Here is a 19,110-nt window from a genome sequence, read left to right as displayed (position 1 = left end):
CTCCACAGTCTCATTGCGCTCCAAAAATTGCTCAATTTCCTGCCTTAGCCTTTTCTCTATTTCAGGGTCCTGTAGAAGCATCTCGTTTAGTCTCCACATATTTATTTTATCCTGATTCCCTCCTACCCGTAGTCTCATTGTAACACAAGCATGATCAGAGATGGACATAACCTTTATGTTGGAACTAACCAACAACTCCAATTGTCTATGCTTGATCATTATATAATTCAGTCTTGAGTATGAACCATGTACTGGAGAGAAGAAAGTATAATCTCTTTCACCTGGGTGTTTTACTCTCCAGGTGTCACTTATATAATAATATCTTCAATAGTTTAGATTTCATACTCCCCTCTCTCGGCATACATGAAGACGCATCCATCTGAGGATCCAGACACAGATTTAAGTCCCCTGCCACAACCAGGCTACCCTTTTTAAATTCAGACATCAGACAGTTTCCTTAACACACCTTCCAAGAATGTTACTGGATTTTTTTTCGGACAGTAGATATTAGCTAGTGTATATTCAACTCCTTGTAACTTTCCCCTCAGAAATAGAAACCGACCCTCTGGGTCCTCCATTCTTCCCTCCAGGGTGAAACTTACTTTTTTTGAGAACCCAATTTCTACGCCTTTAGCTCTTTTAACTGGGGAATCTGCATAGTACCACATTGCGTGGTGCTTAGTGTATAACTTAACATTTGTATCATGGGTTATGTGTGTCTCTTAAAGAAACGCCACATCTATGGAGTATTGGTGGATTTCCCTCAGTATCTTATGTCTTTTTGTTGTAGAGTTTAACCCTTTCATATTATAAGTTATAAACTTAATCACACTCATTTCAAATATTATTCCGTTACCCTACCAGAATTCTCATTGCGGGAAGACAAATGCAGACAATTTGAGATATGGACTTTCTCCCTTCCCTCCCTGCTGAAACGCCCTATTTCCATCCCACTCCCCCACTGCTTTTCCTCCCTCCCCCCTACTTCTTTTACACCTAAAACCCCCCTGGCCTACATATTGCCCTGGAGTCTGTCGTGGATTATTCTCACTAATGACTCCTAGCCTGGGGTGAGACTCAAAACATGCACACCGATTACAATCCTTGGCTTGTATCATCTATCACATTGGAGTTGACTGCGTGCCCGGCCTCCAGACCACCCGCAAAGGGCAAAGGAACCATAGTGCGGCCAACGAAGGGCCAGGGAGAAAGGACAGAGAGAGAAAGAAAAAAAGACAAAAAAAACAAAAACAAAAAAAAGACACAACTCTCTCTCTGTAAACCTTCCCCCACCCCACTCTCTCTAGATCCCTCTGACCACCCTTCAAGGTCCATTTTCTGTAAATCTATTTTCTCACAAAAGTCACTGAGGTCCTCTGGGAACCTCAACCTTGCCATTTTCCCTACTTCCCTCCAAGTAAGCATGCTGAAAAGCCTCAGTTATATCGAACTTTTTTCTCTCTCTTATGCTCCAGGAATGGTTTCAAAGGTCTTCTCCTAGCCAATGACTCTGAGGCAATGTCCGCAAAGATATACAGGTTTGTTTCCTTATATTTTATTTCCCTAGAGTCTTGCAGACCTTTCCATATTTTCTCTCTATCTTCGAAGTGATGAAATCGCACTATTACATCTCTGGGACTTTCTGCCAGTATTCCTCTTGGCCTTGTAACCTGATGTACTCTTGATTTTCAGTTTTTCTGTCACTGGTCTTCCCATTATAGGATTACAGACTCTCTTTATTATCTCCTGTAGATCCTCTTCCTGTTCTTCTTCTGGTAGACCCCTAATCCTTAAGTTATTTTGTTATGATTTTCCTTGTCTTCCATTTTAAATATGAGCTTTCTCTGTTCTCTCCACATCCCTCCTCATCTCCTCCACCTGCGTTTCTAATTTATTAATTAAATGCATATATTCTTCCATTCTCCCCTCTACTTCTTCAACTTGATTTAAAATCTGGCCCAGATCCTTGCGTAATATCCCCATCTCATTTTTCAAAAATACTGTAGCTCTAGTGTCGAGAACATTTCCGCCATCTCAGTTTTTGTAGGTATTTGTGCCATGGCTCCTTTCTATTCCATATTTTCTTGTTCTCTTATGCTTTCCCTCTTTATAGGGTCTTTAATCTGGCTCTTTTCCAGTATTCCAAATGACAGTCTAGATTGATTTCCATCGTACTTTTTAATTTCTTCCTGCTGTTTCTCCATGGATTGGATCTCTGAGCTTTTCTCGTGCAGGGGCATGTATTTTCTTATTGTGCTTGTGTTTGCATTTGAATTTGAGTGGGGGGGGTTTGATCCCCCCCCTTTCACAGCTCTACTCTTCATTTCATTTGAAGATTTACAGTTAAATTTCCTCTGTTCCAAAGTTGCTGACCCCAAGATATTCCTCTTTCTTCTTCTATCGGGGTCCCAAGTACCCCCACGTGTCTTATTTGGACAGAAAAAACCTTCCCGCTGACCCCCAAGACCCCCTGAGAAAGTTTTTTCCATCCACACAGTTAGTCCCCACAGACTCTTATTTTGAAGTAGCTTTTACAGTTCTTTAAGAATTTTTTTTTTGCTGCCAATGGCAACTCATCATCTCCGGCAACTCCCGGGTCTCCAGACCCCGCACAGGCTGTCCCGCAGCCACCCTCATCACCACACAGGTGGTGTCACGGGCACTCCCGGCATCCTTTCCTCCTTCTGATGCCGCCACCTCCTGACTCCACTTTGCTAGGTCCACGGAACTCCTCCAGCCACCTGCTCCCAGCCACCGAAGGACCCGTCAACACGTAGGCTGACAGCCAGGACCCACGGCAAAGTCCTCCGCCGCAACCGATGCCCAGGAGGTCTGCGGCCACCGGACAAATGAGCATGCAGGCTGCTCCATGGATAGGGCTCAGGTAGGCTCTAGGGCTTTTCCCACATGGCATTCATGGTGTGCGTCCGGAACTCCATCATTATGCAGCCTCACAGCACCATGTTTCAGCTCCTCCCCAGTCAATCCCCACCTGGAGGTGTGACTTTCTAGGTTTCTAACTCATAAATCAAAAATGTCTCACTTCAGAATGTTTAGACTGGAGCCCATCCAATGTTTAAATAGAGGTTCCTCTGATGATGCTTCCTAAAATAAAGACAGACTATGAAATCGCGAGAGACAATGAGACTTTTTCTAACATTCCTAATATGCTCCCCCCTAAATGTACCCTCTATTTTTATGTAGTGTGACCCACGTATTGTTGCCCAGAAGGGCATTGAAGTAGAAATAACTTTGTCAATAAACTATTCTTGCCCAGTAGCTCTACAGTTGATAGTATATAGCCTCATATCCTGTTGACAGTTATTCCAGCATGTTTGGCATCTCCCACATGCAAATAAACCAACCCTATCCAAGGAAGATACCTTAATGGGGGGAAAGGGGGTCTATCACATTAGGGGGGGGCAACTTACCTAGATTCACATTGTTCCATAAGTATAGTCAGGTTGTTCTTTTATTACTTTACTTAGCATTTTATCTTTAAGCAAAACAGGCCAGTGTTTCTAAAAGAATATTCTTAATTGTTCTGTATTGTGCATTAAATTCTTGAATGAAAGCATTTTCTAAAGAACTCTTGTTCATTCCCATATCCTTTTCCTGATCCCTAACCAAATGATCCCTTTCCAACTGTGTTACTGTCTCTATCTCCCTATCAATTGATCTAGGAAAAAGCTTTTCCCTGACTTTTTCCGCCTGTATATAATAGTCATAAGTAGTACTGTCACGTACTTGGTCAAGGCTGAGCTGACGAGAGGGCTGCCCTCACACCTCTTGTCCTTTTTCCCCTGGGAATGGTAACAGGGTATAACAGGGCTCAGAGTGGCACAGGTGCCTACTGGAACAGCAGGAACAAAGCAAGGTCGGGTCACACTCACAAGTCAAAGTAAGCAATAGGAGTTCAAGAACGAGCAGGATTCAGCAAGCCAGGTCAGAATACAGGAGTACACAGGATCAGGTCACAAGCAATGGGAGCTGACGACCACTCATCAATGATTCTAAGTCCAATAGGGCTTTAAATAGGTCACTGGGTGCCAGAACAAGCACACTCACGCTAATGCTCACGTGCGTGCGCACATGTATGCGTGCGCAGGGTCCTAATTCTATGCACAGTTCTATTGTGTGCATGCACATTTCTTTGAGCACAGGCATTTCTTTGGCCATGGAAATTCCTTTGAACATGCACTTGAATATGGATTTCCTGACGTTGCCCCCCCCTTACAGGAAGCCTCCAGATGCCCACTCGGGACCTCCTTGCTGGATGTGTAGCAGAGCCTGTAAAAGATCAGGAGCATGCACATTTTCTTCAGGTTCCCAAGAATTTTCTTCTGGACCAAAGCTTTCCACTTAATCAAGTACTGTGTGCATCCTCCTCTTGTCCTGTAATCCAAAATGGCCTCCATTTCATACTCCTCCGAGCCATTTATCATAATTGGTGGTGGGGGTCCTGAGTCCTGATTTGAAAAATGATCTGGAACAGTAAGTTTCAATAATGAAACATGAAAAACAGTATGAATCTTATAAGACTCAGGTAAAAACAGTTCATATGCAACTAAATTAATTCTTCTGATTGCAAATGGATCAACATTACTGGGTCCCAATTTCTTTGATGAGCATGGCAATTTTAGATTCACGGTAGACAACCAGACCGTTTCTTCTGGTTTAAGAAACAGATCCCTTCTTTTTTTCTGTCAAATACATTCTTGTTATCCCCTTTAGCCTTTGCAACAGCAAGTTGTAATTTCTTGTTGTTTTCCAAAAAGAAACTCAGTCTATCCTGTACTGTAGGACCTGGGGAGTCTAGAACAAGGTCAGGCAGAAATGAAGGGCAAAAACCATAATTAACAAAGAATGGAGCTTGATCAGTGGTACTCTGAACAGAGTTGTAGGCAAATTCTGCCAAAGGCAAAAGGGATGCCCAATCATTTTGAGAGAAGAAAGAAAAACATCTAAGGTACTGTTCCAGTATTTGGTTTGTGCGCTCTGTTTGTCCATTTGTTTGTGGGTGGTAAGCGGAAGAGAAGTATAAGTTAATATCCAAAGCCTTGCAGAGTTCCCGCCAGAATTTTGAGGTAAACTGGACCCCACAGTCTGGGACAATATTGATGTGTACCCCATGATGATTCACCACTTCCCTTATGAAGGCTTGACCTGTCTCCTTTCCTGAGGGTGTACCCTTCATAGGTACGAAATGTGCCATCTTAGTCAGTCTATCCACAATCACAAAGATGACAGTATACTCGTCGGAAACTAGCAATTCCACAATAATATCCATGGAAACCCTTTCCCATGGCCCCTTGGGAACTGGACGTGGTCTCAATAGACCCCAGGACTTAGCTTTATCATTCTTACTTTGGATGCAGGTGACACAATCTCACATAACTCTCACAGTCTTTCCTTAGTTTAGGCCACTAAAAGGAACACTGAACCAGATCAACTGTTTTTTGTACTCCGAAATGCCCTGCTAGGGGGTGGTCATGACAGGTCTTGGCAACTGACAGTCTCTGATTTGCTGGTATGAAGATTTCATCTTGAAAAATAATTATCTCTTTCCTGTAAAGTCACCCCTTGAGGAAGTGACTCCTGTCTGGATGCTTACTTAATACAGGTCATAACATCTGTTTGAAGAAGCAGGCAATTCTGAGCCAAGAAGATGGAGATGCTTCCTCTTCTTCATCAGGGAACATATGAGATAGCACATCTGCCTTACATTCTTTGACCCTGGATGTGCTATGGAATACTAATCTAAAAAAGAATAGTGCACACCTGACTTGATGAGGGCGCAGTCTCTTGGCTGACCTCAAGTACTCTAGGTTCTTGTGATCCATAAAGATTAGGATTGGATGCGATGCATCTTCCAGTATATATCACCATTCTTCAAGGGCAGATTTAATAGCCAACAACTCTTGGTCTCCCACATCATAGTTCCTTTCAGCTGGAGTGAGTTTTTTGGAAAAGAAAGCCAAAGGGTAAATTAAAGATATGGGACTTAGTCGCTGTGACAGAATAGGCCCAACTGCATTTTTAGAGGCATCCACTTCCAAAACATATGATAAAGCAGGATCAGAATGTCGGATATATAGGCACAGATGTGAAAAGAAGCTTCAGCTTGTCATTCGCATCCTGCACCTCTCGTGATCACTGGAAGTGTACATGTTTCTTGGTAAGTTGTGTAATGGGCAGTGTAATGGCTGAAAAGTCTTTGATACATTTTCTGTAGAAATTAGCAAAGCCCATGGACCTTTGTACTCCCTTCCTATCAAGTGGTACAGGCTAGTCCAATATAGCATTCACTTAATGGTGGTCCACGGCGATGCCCTCAGACGAGATTATGAATCCAAAAAAGGAGATTTCCTGTCTCTCGAATTCGTGTTTCTCTGCTTTGGCGTAAAGTTTGTGCTGTCTCAGCCTGAACAGCACCTTCATGACATGAATGCGATGAAGCTCCAAAGAAGATGACAAGATCAGGATGTAATCTAAATATACGATCATGAACAAGGCGAAGAAGTCCCTGAAAATATAATTTATAAAGTGCTGACAGGTATCTGGAATGTTGCATAATCCAAATGGTATTACTGGATACTCGAAATTTCCAAAACGTGTTCTGAATGCAGTTTTCCATTTGTCTTCTTCTCTGATGTGGACAAGATTGTAAGCTCCTTGTAAATCTAGTTTGGTCTAGATCTTTGCTGTTCTGAATCTCTGGAAGAGCTCGGGAATCAGTGGAAGCGGGTACCTGTTTTTGATAGTAATTTTGTTTAAGTCTCTATAATCCACACAGGGGCGCAGCATATGGCCTTTTTTTTCAATGAAAAAAGATACCTGCTCCAGCAGGTGAGGTAGAAGGGCGTGTTCATCCTTTCTCCAAGTTCTCGGAAACATACTGATGGAGAACTTCCAATTCCAGTTTGGACAGTGGGAAAAATCTCACAAATAGTATTTCCTCTCCTGGTAAGAGCTCAATAGGACAGTTGTATGGCTGGTGAGGTGGTAAACTCTCGGCCTTCTTCTTGTGAAATACATCCAGGAAATCATGGTACTAAGTTGGGACAAACTGAGCAGAGTCTGAGTAGCTATGGAGACCCAACAATGGAATAGTTCCCATAACTTAGGGTAAAAGACAAGACTTCTGACAGTAGGCTGATGAAAATGTTACCTTGCCTGTACTCCAGTCTATATGGGGGTTGTGAGCCTGGAGCCAAGGAACCCCAAGGATAATTGGAAACATGGGAGATGGAATGACATCGAAACGAAGAAACTCTTGATGTATGCCATTAATGGAAACAGGGAGCAGATCAGTTTAGAAGGTTACAAGCCCTGACTTAAATCCAGTTCCATCAGCCAAATGTACTGCAATTCTTTATTTCTAAGCTCTCAAAGGAATGCTGTGCATTTTAACAAAATAATGTTCATAAAGAAACTGCAAGCCACAGAATCGATGATGGCTTGAACAGTGATAGTATTTTTTGAGTGCTTGTAAAGAGACTTATACAGCTACCATGAGCAGGGTTGTTCATGAAAGTACACCCTGCCACCAGAGATGAGAAATAAGATTTATTTGGCCTCACAGGACAGGTTTGTATATAGTGACCCATATTTCCACAGTAAAAGCAGAGGTTTGACTATCGACGACGTAATTTCTGCTTGGTAGACAATGGGGAGGGCAGAAGCCCGATTTGCATGGGTTCAATTCCTGATGTAGCAGATGAAGAGATAGATGGAAGAGATGTTGTAGTCAGAACTTTATGCAGCAACTGAGTGGGATGAGGACTGGGGGATCGTTCCGACCAATGTTCATGCAACCTTCAATCCAGTTGGATGGCTAGCAGCATCAGACTCTCAACAGAACTAGGTTATTCTCCTCTGGCTAACTCATCCTTAAGTGATTCAGAAAGTCCTAGGCGGAATTTAAATCTGAAAGAAGTGTCATTCCAGCCAGTGTCAGCACTCCATTTGCGGATTCATAGACATAGTCCTCTACTGGCCTTTGATCCTGCTGTAATGCATGAGAGGTAGATTCCACTGTGGCGGCTTGCTGAGGATCATCATATAGCCAAGCAATGGAGTCAAAGAATGTGTCCAGAATGTCCAACTCCGGACTACATTGATCCAATAAATGATGAGCCCAGGACTGCGGTTCCCCGAGTAGTAGAGAAACCAAAAAGCCCACTTTTGTTGATTCAGCTAAAAATATCCTTGGTTGTAATGCAAAATACAGGATACAAGCATTCTTAAAGAGACGGAATTTACTTTGATCTCCCGAAAAACGTTCTGGAGTGGGGACCCAGGGTTCCGCAGGTGGCCTTACCATGGGCATTGTAGTTGTCGATGATGCCCCACAGGTCGCAGTAGCAGGTGCCGAGGATGCTGTGGCAAGAGTCTGAACTCGGTCTTCCAACTGACAACATTATTCCTGAAGATTCTTGATGACTTGAGTCAAAGCAGTGATCAGTTGGCACAACATCTCCAAAGACGCAGCACCGCTTTCGGCCTCATTCATGGCTGAGTGGTACCATCATGTACCTGGTCGAGGCTGGGCTGATGAGAGGGCTGCCCTTACACCTCTTGTCTTGTTTCCCCTGGGAATGGTAACAGGGTAAAACAAGGCTCAGAGTGGCGCTGATGCCTGCAGAGGATCTGGTTTAGGATGTCTTGATACCAGATGCGGAGCTGAGGAAGATCAGCTGGCAGCAAGCAGGTACAGGATCTCGGATGTGTGGTCAGAAAGGCAGAGGTCAGCAACAACCAGACAGCAGGAGTGCCAAATCGGAAACCAGGAGCAGATTCAGAGCCAGGCCAAGGTCAGCATCAGACAAGCAGAGAGGGTCCTGGAACAGCAGGAATGAAGCAAGGTTGGGTCACAAGCCAAAGTCAGCAATAGGAGTTCAGGAACAAGCAGGATTCAGCAAGCCAGGTCAGAATACAGGATTACACAGGATCAGGTCACAAACAAAGGAAGCTGACGACCACTCAGCAATGATTCTAAGTCCAGTAGGGCCTTAAATAGGTCACTGGGTGCCAGAACAAGCACGCTCACACTAATGCTCGTGCAGATGCATGCAGAATCCTAATTCTATGCGCAGTTCTATTGTATGCATGCACATTTCTTTAAGCACAGGCATTTTTTTTTGAGCATGACAATTCCTTTGAACATGCACTTGAGTATGGATTTCCTGATAAGTACAATTTCTTTTGATCCTAATAAATTGTCCCCTAGGTACATTCCTAATCCTATCTGGGCATGGTTCACAATGTGTAGGTATATGAAGCTATTCTGGTCAGCCTCCTTATAATCAATTGTCAGAAACAAAAATCCCCAAATTTAAAAAAATCTAAAAAATTGTCAACCCCTGCTTTGTGTTGTGATGTAAACCTAATACCCTTGTTATTGCCATTGATATCTCTAAAAAAGACTCCATATCCTCCTGTGTCACCTTCGAAAAGAAAAAAAAAACTATACTATATATCAATACCAGCATACTAGCTGCTCAGGAGTATTCAGCCTCCCAAACAGACATAAAAATGTTAGCAAGACGAAGTGCAAATTTGGTCCCCATTGTTACACAAATCAGCTGTAAATAAAATTGAGCCTCAAACAAAAAAAAATGTTTTAAACAAAAGGCTAATCAAACCAGACTTATCTGCTAAAGTCCTACTCGTAGAGTATATGGCATGTTCATGACTGATAATAGTATACAAAAAGGACACATTACTAGTCCGTAATATATAGTTCTCATGATAGGAGAAAATATCCAGAAGCAGTACTGTATATGTTTCGTATCCCTGGGATATCAGTTAGTGACTTTCACAAAAGGCTGAAATAAGAAAAGTATTAAACCCATAGGCACACAGTTCTATATATGCATAGTATGAGTTGTCACTAAAAGAATTGTATACTGTATATGACATACAAGTATAGAGCACCAAACAGTCCAAAGAGTCCAATGAACAAACAAAGTAACTTTACACTCGCGGGGACATAATTCTATAATAGTCAAGAGGAAAAGTAAAACAAATGAGTGGGACTTTATATATACGCCATCAGGAGTAAAGTATGAGAAATCAGTTATGAAATACAATTTTTTTTTTTACAAAAAATTAAATATACAATTATCCATCTGCATATACATTAAATCAATTAAAACAGTCAAATAGGTATGAGATAGAGCAGTTACAATGGAGTAAACAGTCTACAGGGTTGATTTACTAAAGGTAAATAGGCTGTGCACTGCAAGTTCTCTTGGAAGTGCTCTGCAAGGGCACTGAAAGTGCAGTTGCTCTAGATCTGAATGGAACATTAAAGGAAAATAAAAAAACAGTATTTTTGCTTGCACATGATTGGATGATAAAAATCAGTCTAGCTTCGCATCATTTCAGAGCTTCCCCTCGGATCTAAAGCAACTGCACTTGTAATGCATTTGAAGAGCACTTGCGATGCAATTGCAGTGCACAGCCTATTTGCCTTTAGTAAATCAAAAAGAATCCACAATGCCAGAATTGGAAAAAACTAATTTCCAACATGCACAATCTTACAGGACATATTAGGTATTCCGGTCCTTAACAGCAGGAAAAAAAGGGAAGAAAACAAGGGTCTAAAATTTCCTCCAACAAGTTTACCACCACCGTGATACTGAAAATTTGTTATTCTTTTCTTCCCTTTTCTTCCTGCTGTTATGGGCAGAAATACAGGATGATATGTACTGTAAAAATTGTACTTGGTGGATTATATTTTTTTAATTCTGGCATTTTGAATTCTGTTTGTTTTTGCGTTCTTTTTTTTCAGTACAAGTTATTGAATATTTTTAAGGGCTCAGATGGTCCCGATGAAGTCCCACGAAATGTGTAGACTGCTTATCCTAATGTAACTGCTCTATGTCATGCCGAATTGTTTGTTTTTAACTGGATTACTGTATATACCTATGGGAAATTTTATATTTGATTTTCTGCAATAAAAATTATTGGACTCTAATTGTAATTCATAACTGTTTTAACTTGTTCTCCTGATGGCATACATAAAGTCCTATTCATTTGTTTTACTTTTCCTCTTGACTGTATATAACACCTAATCAGAATGCTGTTAAATCCATTTTAACTTCTTTGTTAGTCAGTCATGTGATGTTTATGTACTAATTCAATAATCCCATATTAAACTTCTAGGCAGAGCATCAGACCTCTTATTCACACATAACTGTGGCGTCTTTTGCTGGGGTCTGTACTCACGTGGCTGATTAAAAAAAGGTTCTTAATATAAAAAGCAATGTACACAAACAATTCAAGAGTTTATTTTTGTACACTTAATATAAATAAAATGTGCACTCTTCTCTGTTGCCCCATGTGACAATGTGGTGCATCATATGGGGTGGCTTAGTGATCTTGACTGACAATGGAGCACTGCTATTTGCTCCCCTGTTAATCCAGACCATATGATCTTCAGGATAGTACAGTTCTTACTGTGAATTCCACAGTGCACATGTGGTCACATGACACATGGTTCATACAAAACAATGACATATCATTTTAATAATATAGAAAGAGGTCATAGAAGCAATGCTTGCTTGTTTTTATTGACAACCTAACAACACTCAATATTCTTTAACCACTTGCCCTCCAGGGAATTAACCCCCCTTCCTGACCAGGCCATTTTTTGAGTTACGGCGCTGCGTTATTTTAACTGACAATTGCGTAGGCATGCAACACTGCACCTAACTTATATTTATGTCCTTTTTTTCCCATGAATAGAGCTTTCTTTTGGTGGTATTTGATTGCCTGTATGTTTTTTATTTTTTGCGCTATAAAAAAAACAAAATCTAACAATTTTGAGAACAAAAACAATATTTTTGACTTTTTGCTATTAAGCATGTCCAGTAAAAAAATGTAAAAAATCAAATTTCTTCATAAATTTAGGCCAAAATGTATTCTGCTACATGTTTTTGCTGAAAAAAAAATCCCAATACGTGTAAATTAATTGGTTTACGTGAAAGTTATAGTGTTTACAAATGGCGGTATATATACTGAGATTTTTTTCTTTATTTTTAATTTTTACTAGTAATGGCGGTGATCAGCGACTTATATTGGGACTGTGGGATTGCGGCGGGCATTCTGACATGGGGGGGTTAATTACTTGGGGTCACTGACATCCACAGTGACACCAATACAGTGATCAGTGCTAAAAATAATCACTGACACTGTACTAATGGCACTGGGCAGGAAGGGGTTAACATGTGGGGTGATCAAAGGGTTAATTGTGTGCTGTTTTACTAGGGGCTGTGTTTGTGTGCTTCACTGTAAGCACACTGCTTTGCAGCAATGTGCAGGAGCTGACATGGGAGATAACTGTTTTGTTTACTAACAGTTGTCCCCCCCATCAGAGATGATTGGCAATCACTGGGCGCCGGGACCCGGTGATTGAGAGCCGCGTCCGCGAATGATGGCACGGGTAGGGCACACGCTCCCCCTAACCGGACATGCAAAATCACATATATATATATACGTGATTTTGTGCACCCTTGCCACCCTGTAGCAGTACTTCTGTTATAGGGCGGACAGGAGGCGGTTAAAGTGATTTCATCGTTTTAGGAGTTTATGAACATTAACTATGAGGTGTTGTTTATGTGTATCAATCCACATCAACACCACCTCTTAGATATTATTCATAGACTCTGCATCAAGCTTTGCAATCATTCTAAAGAATATTGTATGCTTTTAACCAAACTATAACTAAAGGCAACATTTTTTTTTTAGTTTCGAATAGAGTGGAGAGGGAATAGAACACGTCAGGTTTTTATTGATGTCTGTGCCCCCAATTAAGGAGATTCACCCCCACTATTTGTCCCGTTTATCATTGTCATTGAAAGTGATAGCAAAAGAAAATCTCAAATTATGGGTTGGCACCAGAACACTTATACAGGGGAAATCATCCAGTGGAGACAGTAGCTTCTAGTGACACTGGTAACACACCAGGATCCCCTCACTTTGGAGAGATTTCTTTTCATTTTCTGTTCTGGATATGGAACAGGATAAAAAGGGAATTCTCTCCAATGAGACGCAGATGGTCAAGAAAAATCTGACAGAGGTTATACTCCTCCCTTAATCTATCCAATTTTTCCAAAAATACTTTTATTAGAAGAAAAAATGCATATCAGTGCATATACAGTTATGGATCACAGTCTGAACATAAACATAGCATGTAGCCTCCCGTTTCGCAGACGGGTCATGGATTAAAATGCAATACAGATCAAAATGGAATATGACATTATATCAAATGAATATTGCAAACCAGCAGATACACAGAGTATAAGAGATAAGTTAATATAGATATATTGTCTCCTGGCCTATTAGCAAGCTTTTATGTTATGGGAGTGTGGAGTGTTGGGTAACGATAGCACATGATGATGTGTATGTTATGGTTGGTGTGTCCATAGCTTGGGTGTGCACCTGTATGAAGGTCAATGCTCTGTTTTGTAGGTGATATGTAAGTAATAAAGGCGTAACACAGGTGTGAATTAAAGATAAGACAGAGAGAGGAGTAGTTAGAGAAAGATATGTAGGGTGGTATAATGGGGGAGGGGAATATGAGAAAAAAAAAAGGGGAGGGGGAGGGGGTGGTAAGGTGTTGAGGGGAACTGGAATGGATAATTGCGGATAAAAAGCTAACTTCATTTTGTACGAGCCACGCTAGAAAGATAGTCATATAGCTTAAGATGCAGTACGTGCCAGATCAGTCAATGAAGCAACACGTGGGCTAATAACCCGGAAAGGTATGCCACAATGTTGAGCCAAAGCCCATCCAAACGTGCACCAGGTGTGACCTAGGTAAACAGGGTGCTCCCCAGAACCACATTATGTCCAATCATTCAAACAGAGGGTATCTGTTGTTCATGTACTAGTAGGTGATAAGTAGAAGTGGTTTTGAAATGACTCCAACAGGCCCATGTTTTCCTGAATCTCTCAGGATGTTCCTTAGCAACAGAAATCATTTCCTCCATTTCCTCAATTTTGTTGATCCTAGCAAACAATTCTCGGAGAGTGGGAACATGTATTGAGCGCCAGTAGACTGGGATACATTGTTTTGCAGCGTTTACCATATGCATGGCGAGTGATTTACGGTACATCCGAAATGGAAGTGTGGAGTGGTGAAGAAAGAATTGTGCAGGGGAGGGGTCTAGGGTATACGTAGTTACTTGTGTAATTGTAGATTGAACTTTCCCCCAGAAAGGCTGCAACACTGGACAGTCCCACCAAATATGCAGGAGTGTACCCGTCGCCTGGTGACATCTCCAACACAAATCTGAGATGTTGGGGTCGAATTGGTGAAGCAGGGATGGAACTTTGTACCATCTAGAGTATAGTTTAAAGTTGTTTTCCTGTGTGGAGACACATATGGACCCTTTGTGTATATGTTCGTAAATGTGATCCCAGTCTTCCGGCGATAGTTGGAGTTGTAAGTCAGAGCTCCAGGCCTTGCAAGCTTTCCTTGACGGAAGGTCAATAGTATTTTAAAGGCATGTGTAAAGCTGAAATATAACATGTCTCTGGGGGGAATCCGTCGAGCAAAGTTTTTCAAATGGGGTAAGATGTCTAGTATATTCTTTTATATGTGAGGAGCTATGTATAAAGTGGTGGAGTTGTCTATACATCCATGGCGTCAAGGTCAGGGATGGCCATTTATTCAGAATGAGGTCTCTGGATAAGAACGTCCCGTCTTTAAAACGTTGGTGCATACTCAAACTGTCTGTGGGGCTAGGTCCTGCAAGAAAGGCATGTGACATACCCGGGGGAAGTCTGGATTCATTTTGACAGGAGAGAGTGGGCCAGGGGTGGAAGAGAAATCTGTTTTCTTACTTATCTGATGATAACAGGATAGAGTGGGGCCTATAAGAAGATGTTCCTTGAACTCAGACGGAATGTAAGAATTTTTCAGCCAAGGGGAGGTGGCGAGCAGGGTCTCTGAAAAGGCAGCTTCCAAATTAACCCAAGCCTTTTGATTACGATTCGTAGACCAATCTACTATTCTTGCCATTTAGCAGGCTCTGTAGTAGCAGATGATGTCAGGTAGCCCAATACCTCCACTGGTCTTAGGCATGGTAAGTTGGTCGAAACCGATTCTGGGGCGTTTATTACACCATAGAAACGAGGTACATAATGTTTTATAAGACTTAAAGAATAATCTATGCATTTTAAAAAAAATATTTGACTTTAGTTACACTTTAATAAAAATAAGCAAACATTATTTTTATGGACTGAATTTATATTTCAGTCTGCATGTGCACCCTGACGAGTTCACATTCAGGGGAGCAATTAGGAAGTGCTCTGCTGTCAATCACTATCCTGTAGCTGCCCCACATGATGAATGGGAGTGTAATGAGGGGCAGAAAGCTGAAAAAAAAGGAGAACGTTCTTCTTTCTAGGGGAAACTGGAGCATGTGCAGTCAGAGTGGCAATGCAGAAGGAATGGATTGGCCAGCATAGCATTTCCATTCTGAATAAGGAACTCTGATGAACTGGCAAGAAAAACAGGTAAATAGGAAGAATTATCAGTTGCACTCCAATAATCTCTTCTTGCAGTATTTTTAATAATAAGTGAATTGACTGTACACAGTGATGTCTCCAACCCAAAACCAACCTTCCTTGATGTGTTTCACCACTCCTGGCTTGCTCACAAGTATGGGACTTGTGGAGTCCTATGGAGACGGACTGTGATGGCTGGCACCAAAGTTGTCTATGTACAGTAGAGGCCAGCCTTGAGCGAAGCTATGGATTTTTGTGTGTTTCTGTTCTAAGAAAACCAGATATTTACTAACTAGTAATCTGTTTTTTTTTTAGAGAAAACAGCAGCACACATAGGGGAAATATTTTCAGGTTTTTGATTTAACGACACTTTAATTTCTGGCTATGTGTTGGCTTCTTGCTCTGACAGGTCTGTTTTCTACAGCAATGTCCTGTGGCTATACTCTAGTACTGTATCACGCTTTAGCACTGTCTAAGCCTAACTGCTTCTCATCCCTGCTGTTTTACTGACTCTTTTATAGCTTCTGGTTTGTTATTGCTGATAACTGGTCAACCCACTAGCTGCTCAACCAATATACTGTGATTAGTGAAGCAAATAAAGAATGTATTTTTGATGAGCAACTTTAGATTAGAGTATAATAAGATATATATTTTCAATGTTTTGTAGGACAAAGCTTTGAATGGAATTTGCATGCCAAGAAGTTATCTTGAACTGACTTTGGACCGCAAAGACAATGAAGTAGACCAAATTAGTTCTAAACAATTTAATAGTGATATTTTGTTAAAACCAGATTTACAAACATTCCAAGTTCTACCATGGAACGACAAAACTGCAAGAGTGATCTGTGACTCATTTACGTTCCTAGGCAATCCTCTTCTTACTTCACCACGATATCTAGCTAAACATTTACTTAGTCAATTACAGGAAAGAGGATTTTTGCTACATTCTGCTTTCATATACGAATTTTGTATATTTGGAGTTGCTGAAATTATAAATTCAAAGACAATTGCATTCCCTGCTGCAACATTGCTCTCTGATCACCAGATGTTCATGCAAGAATTCTTAGAGGGGATGTATTACATTGGTGGGAACATTGAAAGCTTTTCATCTTCCAGTTTTCCTGGACAAATGCAGGTTTCCTTTGTGCCTGAATATGGTTTGGCCGCTGCTGACAATGCCTTCACTTTTAAAACTGGCATTAAAGAAGCAGCTAAGAAACAAGACTACATAACAAGTTTTTATACTGACTCTGCGGGTTTTTATAATTCCGGAGTTTTATCACACAGTTTGTGGGATGTTAGTGGAGCCAAAAATGTATTTCATACTGGGTCTCGTGGAGAAGTTCTTACAGACATTGGCAAAAAATGGTTATCAGGTCTTCTGCAGCATTCAGCTGCACTGAGCTGCCTAGTTTCTCCAGGAGCAGCAAGCCGCAAACGTTTCTTGAAAGATGAGAAAGACCCTCAAGATAGCATCTGTACCACTTGGGGATCTAACAACAAAACCTTTGCCTACAATATTAAATCTCATGGCTGCAATGGAACCTATATAGAAAACATGTTGTGTTCATCCACAGCCAACCCCTACTTAGTTTTAGCTGCCACAGTTGCCGCGGGCCTGGATGGAATCAGAAGGGGCCTTGACTTAATAGAAGGCACTAACAGTCATACTAAACTTACTGAACAGAAAGCACCCTCAATACCACTGAAACTAGAGGATGCCCTGACTGCCTTGGAAGAGGACACATATATGAGAGCATCCTTGGGTGAACCTTTTATTCACTATTTTATGGCAATGAAACGGTATGAATTAGAGACAGATGAGGGAGACACAGAGAGAAATACATTTTTGGAATACTTTATATGAATAAATCAGGCCATATCTTTATTTAACCAAAGAGTCATTTGCATTTAAGCAGTAAATGGGGTTTACAAATTTGATTTTGATATTCTTGAAAATATAATGGCTAACTATTTTTTACAGCTTTATATTTAGTGAGTAGTTTACTTAGCTTTTGTTGTGCTTTTCTGGTCCGCTGCCCTTTTTACTCACACGATAGGTTTCATAGAAAGATAAAGATGAAATAAATAAATGGAAACTTATAATTAAATGTTGGTATGTGCAGTTCATTTGTAAAGTATAAGGTATGCTTGAATTATAAGTAAGTATGCTTAAAGTGGTTGTAAACCTCAGACATGAAATATAAACACAGCATACTCCTCTATAGTGTTGCTTGTCTCAATCCAGAGCACTAAGTATAATTTCTGTCCACTTCCTTGTTCCTCAAGTATGAGTCACTTCAGACACGTTTTGCTGACACCAAGAGGAAAATGGTGACAGTTAGGGCACAGCCTGTGATTGACAGGCTCAGCTCTGTTTCTGTGTGCTGTGTGAAGGGGGGTGTGCCCTTCCCTACAATCAGCTCTCAGAGCTCTCCTCACTGAGTGCAACTTCAGCTCCCTGCCCCCTGATTTTCAGAGCTGAGAGATCCTGTGTAAATTCTGCACTTTGAATGGATGTAGGGGAAAGATGGCTGTAGATAAACAGGTATAATTTATGTAGGAGGATTTGTTTCATTTCTGTGTATCATCTGAGACCAGTCACATCACTAGGCATATGTGATATGTGGTTTATAACCATTTTAAAGCTGAAGTGAAGCCTTACCTTTTAGTATTGACAAGTTGCAAAAGGTGCTATCCTATACTGAAACTGCATACTCTTATTTCACAGTACACTGTGAGCTTGTCACAGTGTGCATTAAAAGCTGCAGCATCTCTTATAGAGCCCTCCTCATTTACTGGTTCAAAGATGTCATGCATCATCTAGTCCTTTCCTTCCCAGCCTTACTGTCCCTGTCCCGTGCCTTCATTAATTATATTTCAGTTCTTTCAATCATAGGGGTTCAGCATTACGTGTCGGTGTTACCTAGACCAATCTGTATGAAAATACAGCCAGCTTAGGTTTGCCCACTTCTCCAGACTGACATCCACCAATCAAAGTATTCTGATATTTGCATAACTCCTCCCAGGAAACAACCTATTGCTTGCTTTAGAACTGAAGAGAAGTACTACGGCAGAGTGTGGCAATGTTTTCAATAAACTGTGTATTGCATCCTGCCTGCCCCTCCCATCAGCCATTATTTGCTTGTGTTGCATAGAGAAGCACAAGGACCTGAAATAAGGTAAGTAATTGGATTGATTTATTAAACAATTTCATTAGCATGTTGATGGGGGGGGGACCTAGGAAGAGAACATATATGCAGATTAAACTTCAGCTTAAAAGCACTAAATTAATTGTATCTAAACCCCAAAACAAAAATGGAATATAGCAGATTACAGATGTTTGATTCATTGACTGTATTTTTTGTGCTCTTTTCCATTTGTTTTTACCTGGTGATTTTGCAAATGACACAATTCCTGTCCCTTCCTCTGTGTACCTTTGGGTGTCATACATGTTGAACATTTAAATGTGTCTAACTGTTCATTTATGTTACATTGTGAATAGATGGGACTTGTAGTTTAAGCAGTAAATATAAAATGTATGATTTCCTTTAGGAACACAGGAAGTGTCAAGGACACTTGATTTAT

The 19,110-nt window shown here is 41.0% G+C and overlaps 1 protein-coding gene across 1 annotated transcript in view; it reads left to right on the top strand.

Annotated features, from left to right (window-relative positions):
• Positions 1-17,633, top strand: part of LGSN (lengsin, lens protein with glutamine synthetase domain) — a 30,206-nt gene extending 12,573 nt beyond the window's left edge. The window contains exon 3 of the mRNA XM_089681316.1: positions 16,190-17,633. Coding sequence (XP_089537442.1) covers positions 16,190-17,389 — 1,200 coding nt within the window. The 3' untranslated portion in view covers positions 17,390-17,633. The remainder of the gene's footprint in view (positions 1-16,189) is intronic.
• The last annotated feature ends 1,477 nt before the right edge of the window (positions 17,634-19,110 follow it).

This window comes from Staurois parvus, unplaced genomic scaffold, assembly GCF_062004578.1.
Source record: "Staurois parvus isolate SC_StPar_1 unplaced genomic scaffold, SC_StPar_1.0 ptg000264l, whole genome shotgun sequence".
NCBI lineage: Eukaryota > Metazoa > Chordata > Amphibia > Anura > Ranidae > Staurois > Staurois parvus.
The sequence above is the reverse complement of the archived record's forward strand: the minus strand, read 5'-3'. Positions and strand labels throughout refer to the sequence as shown.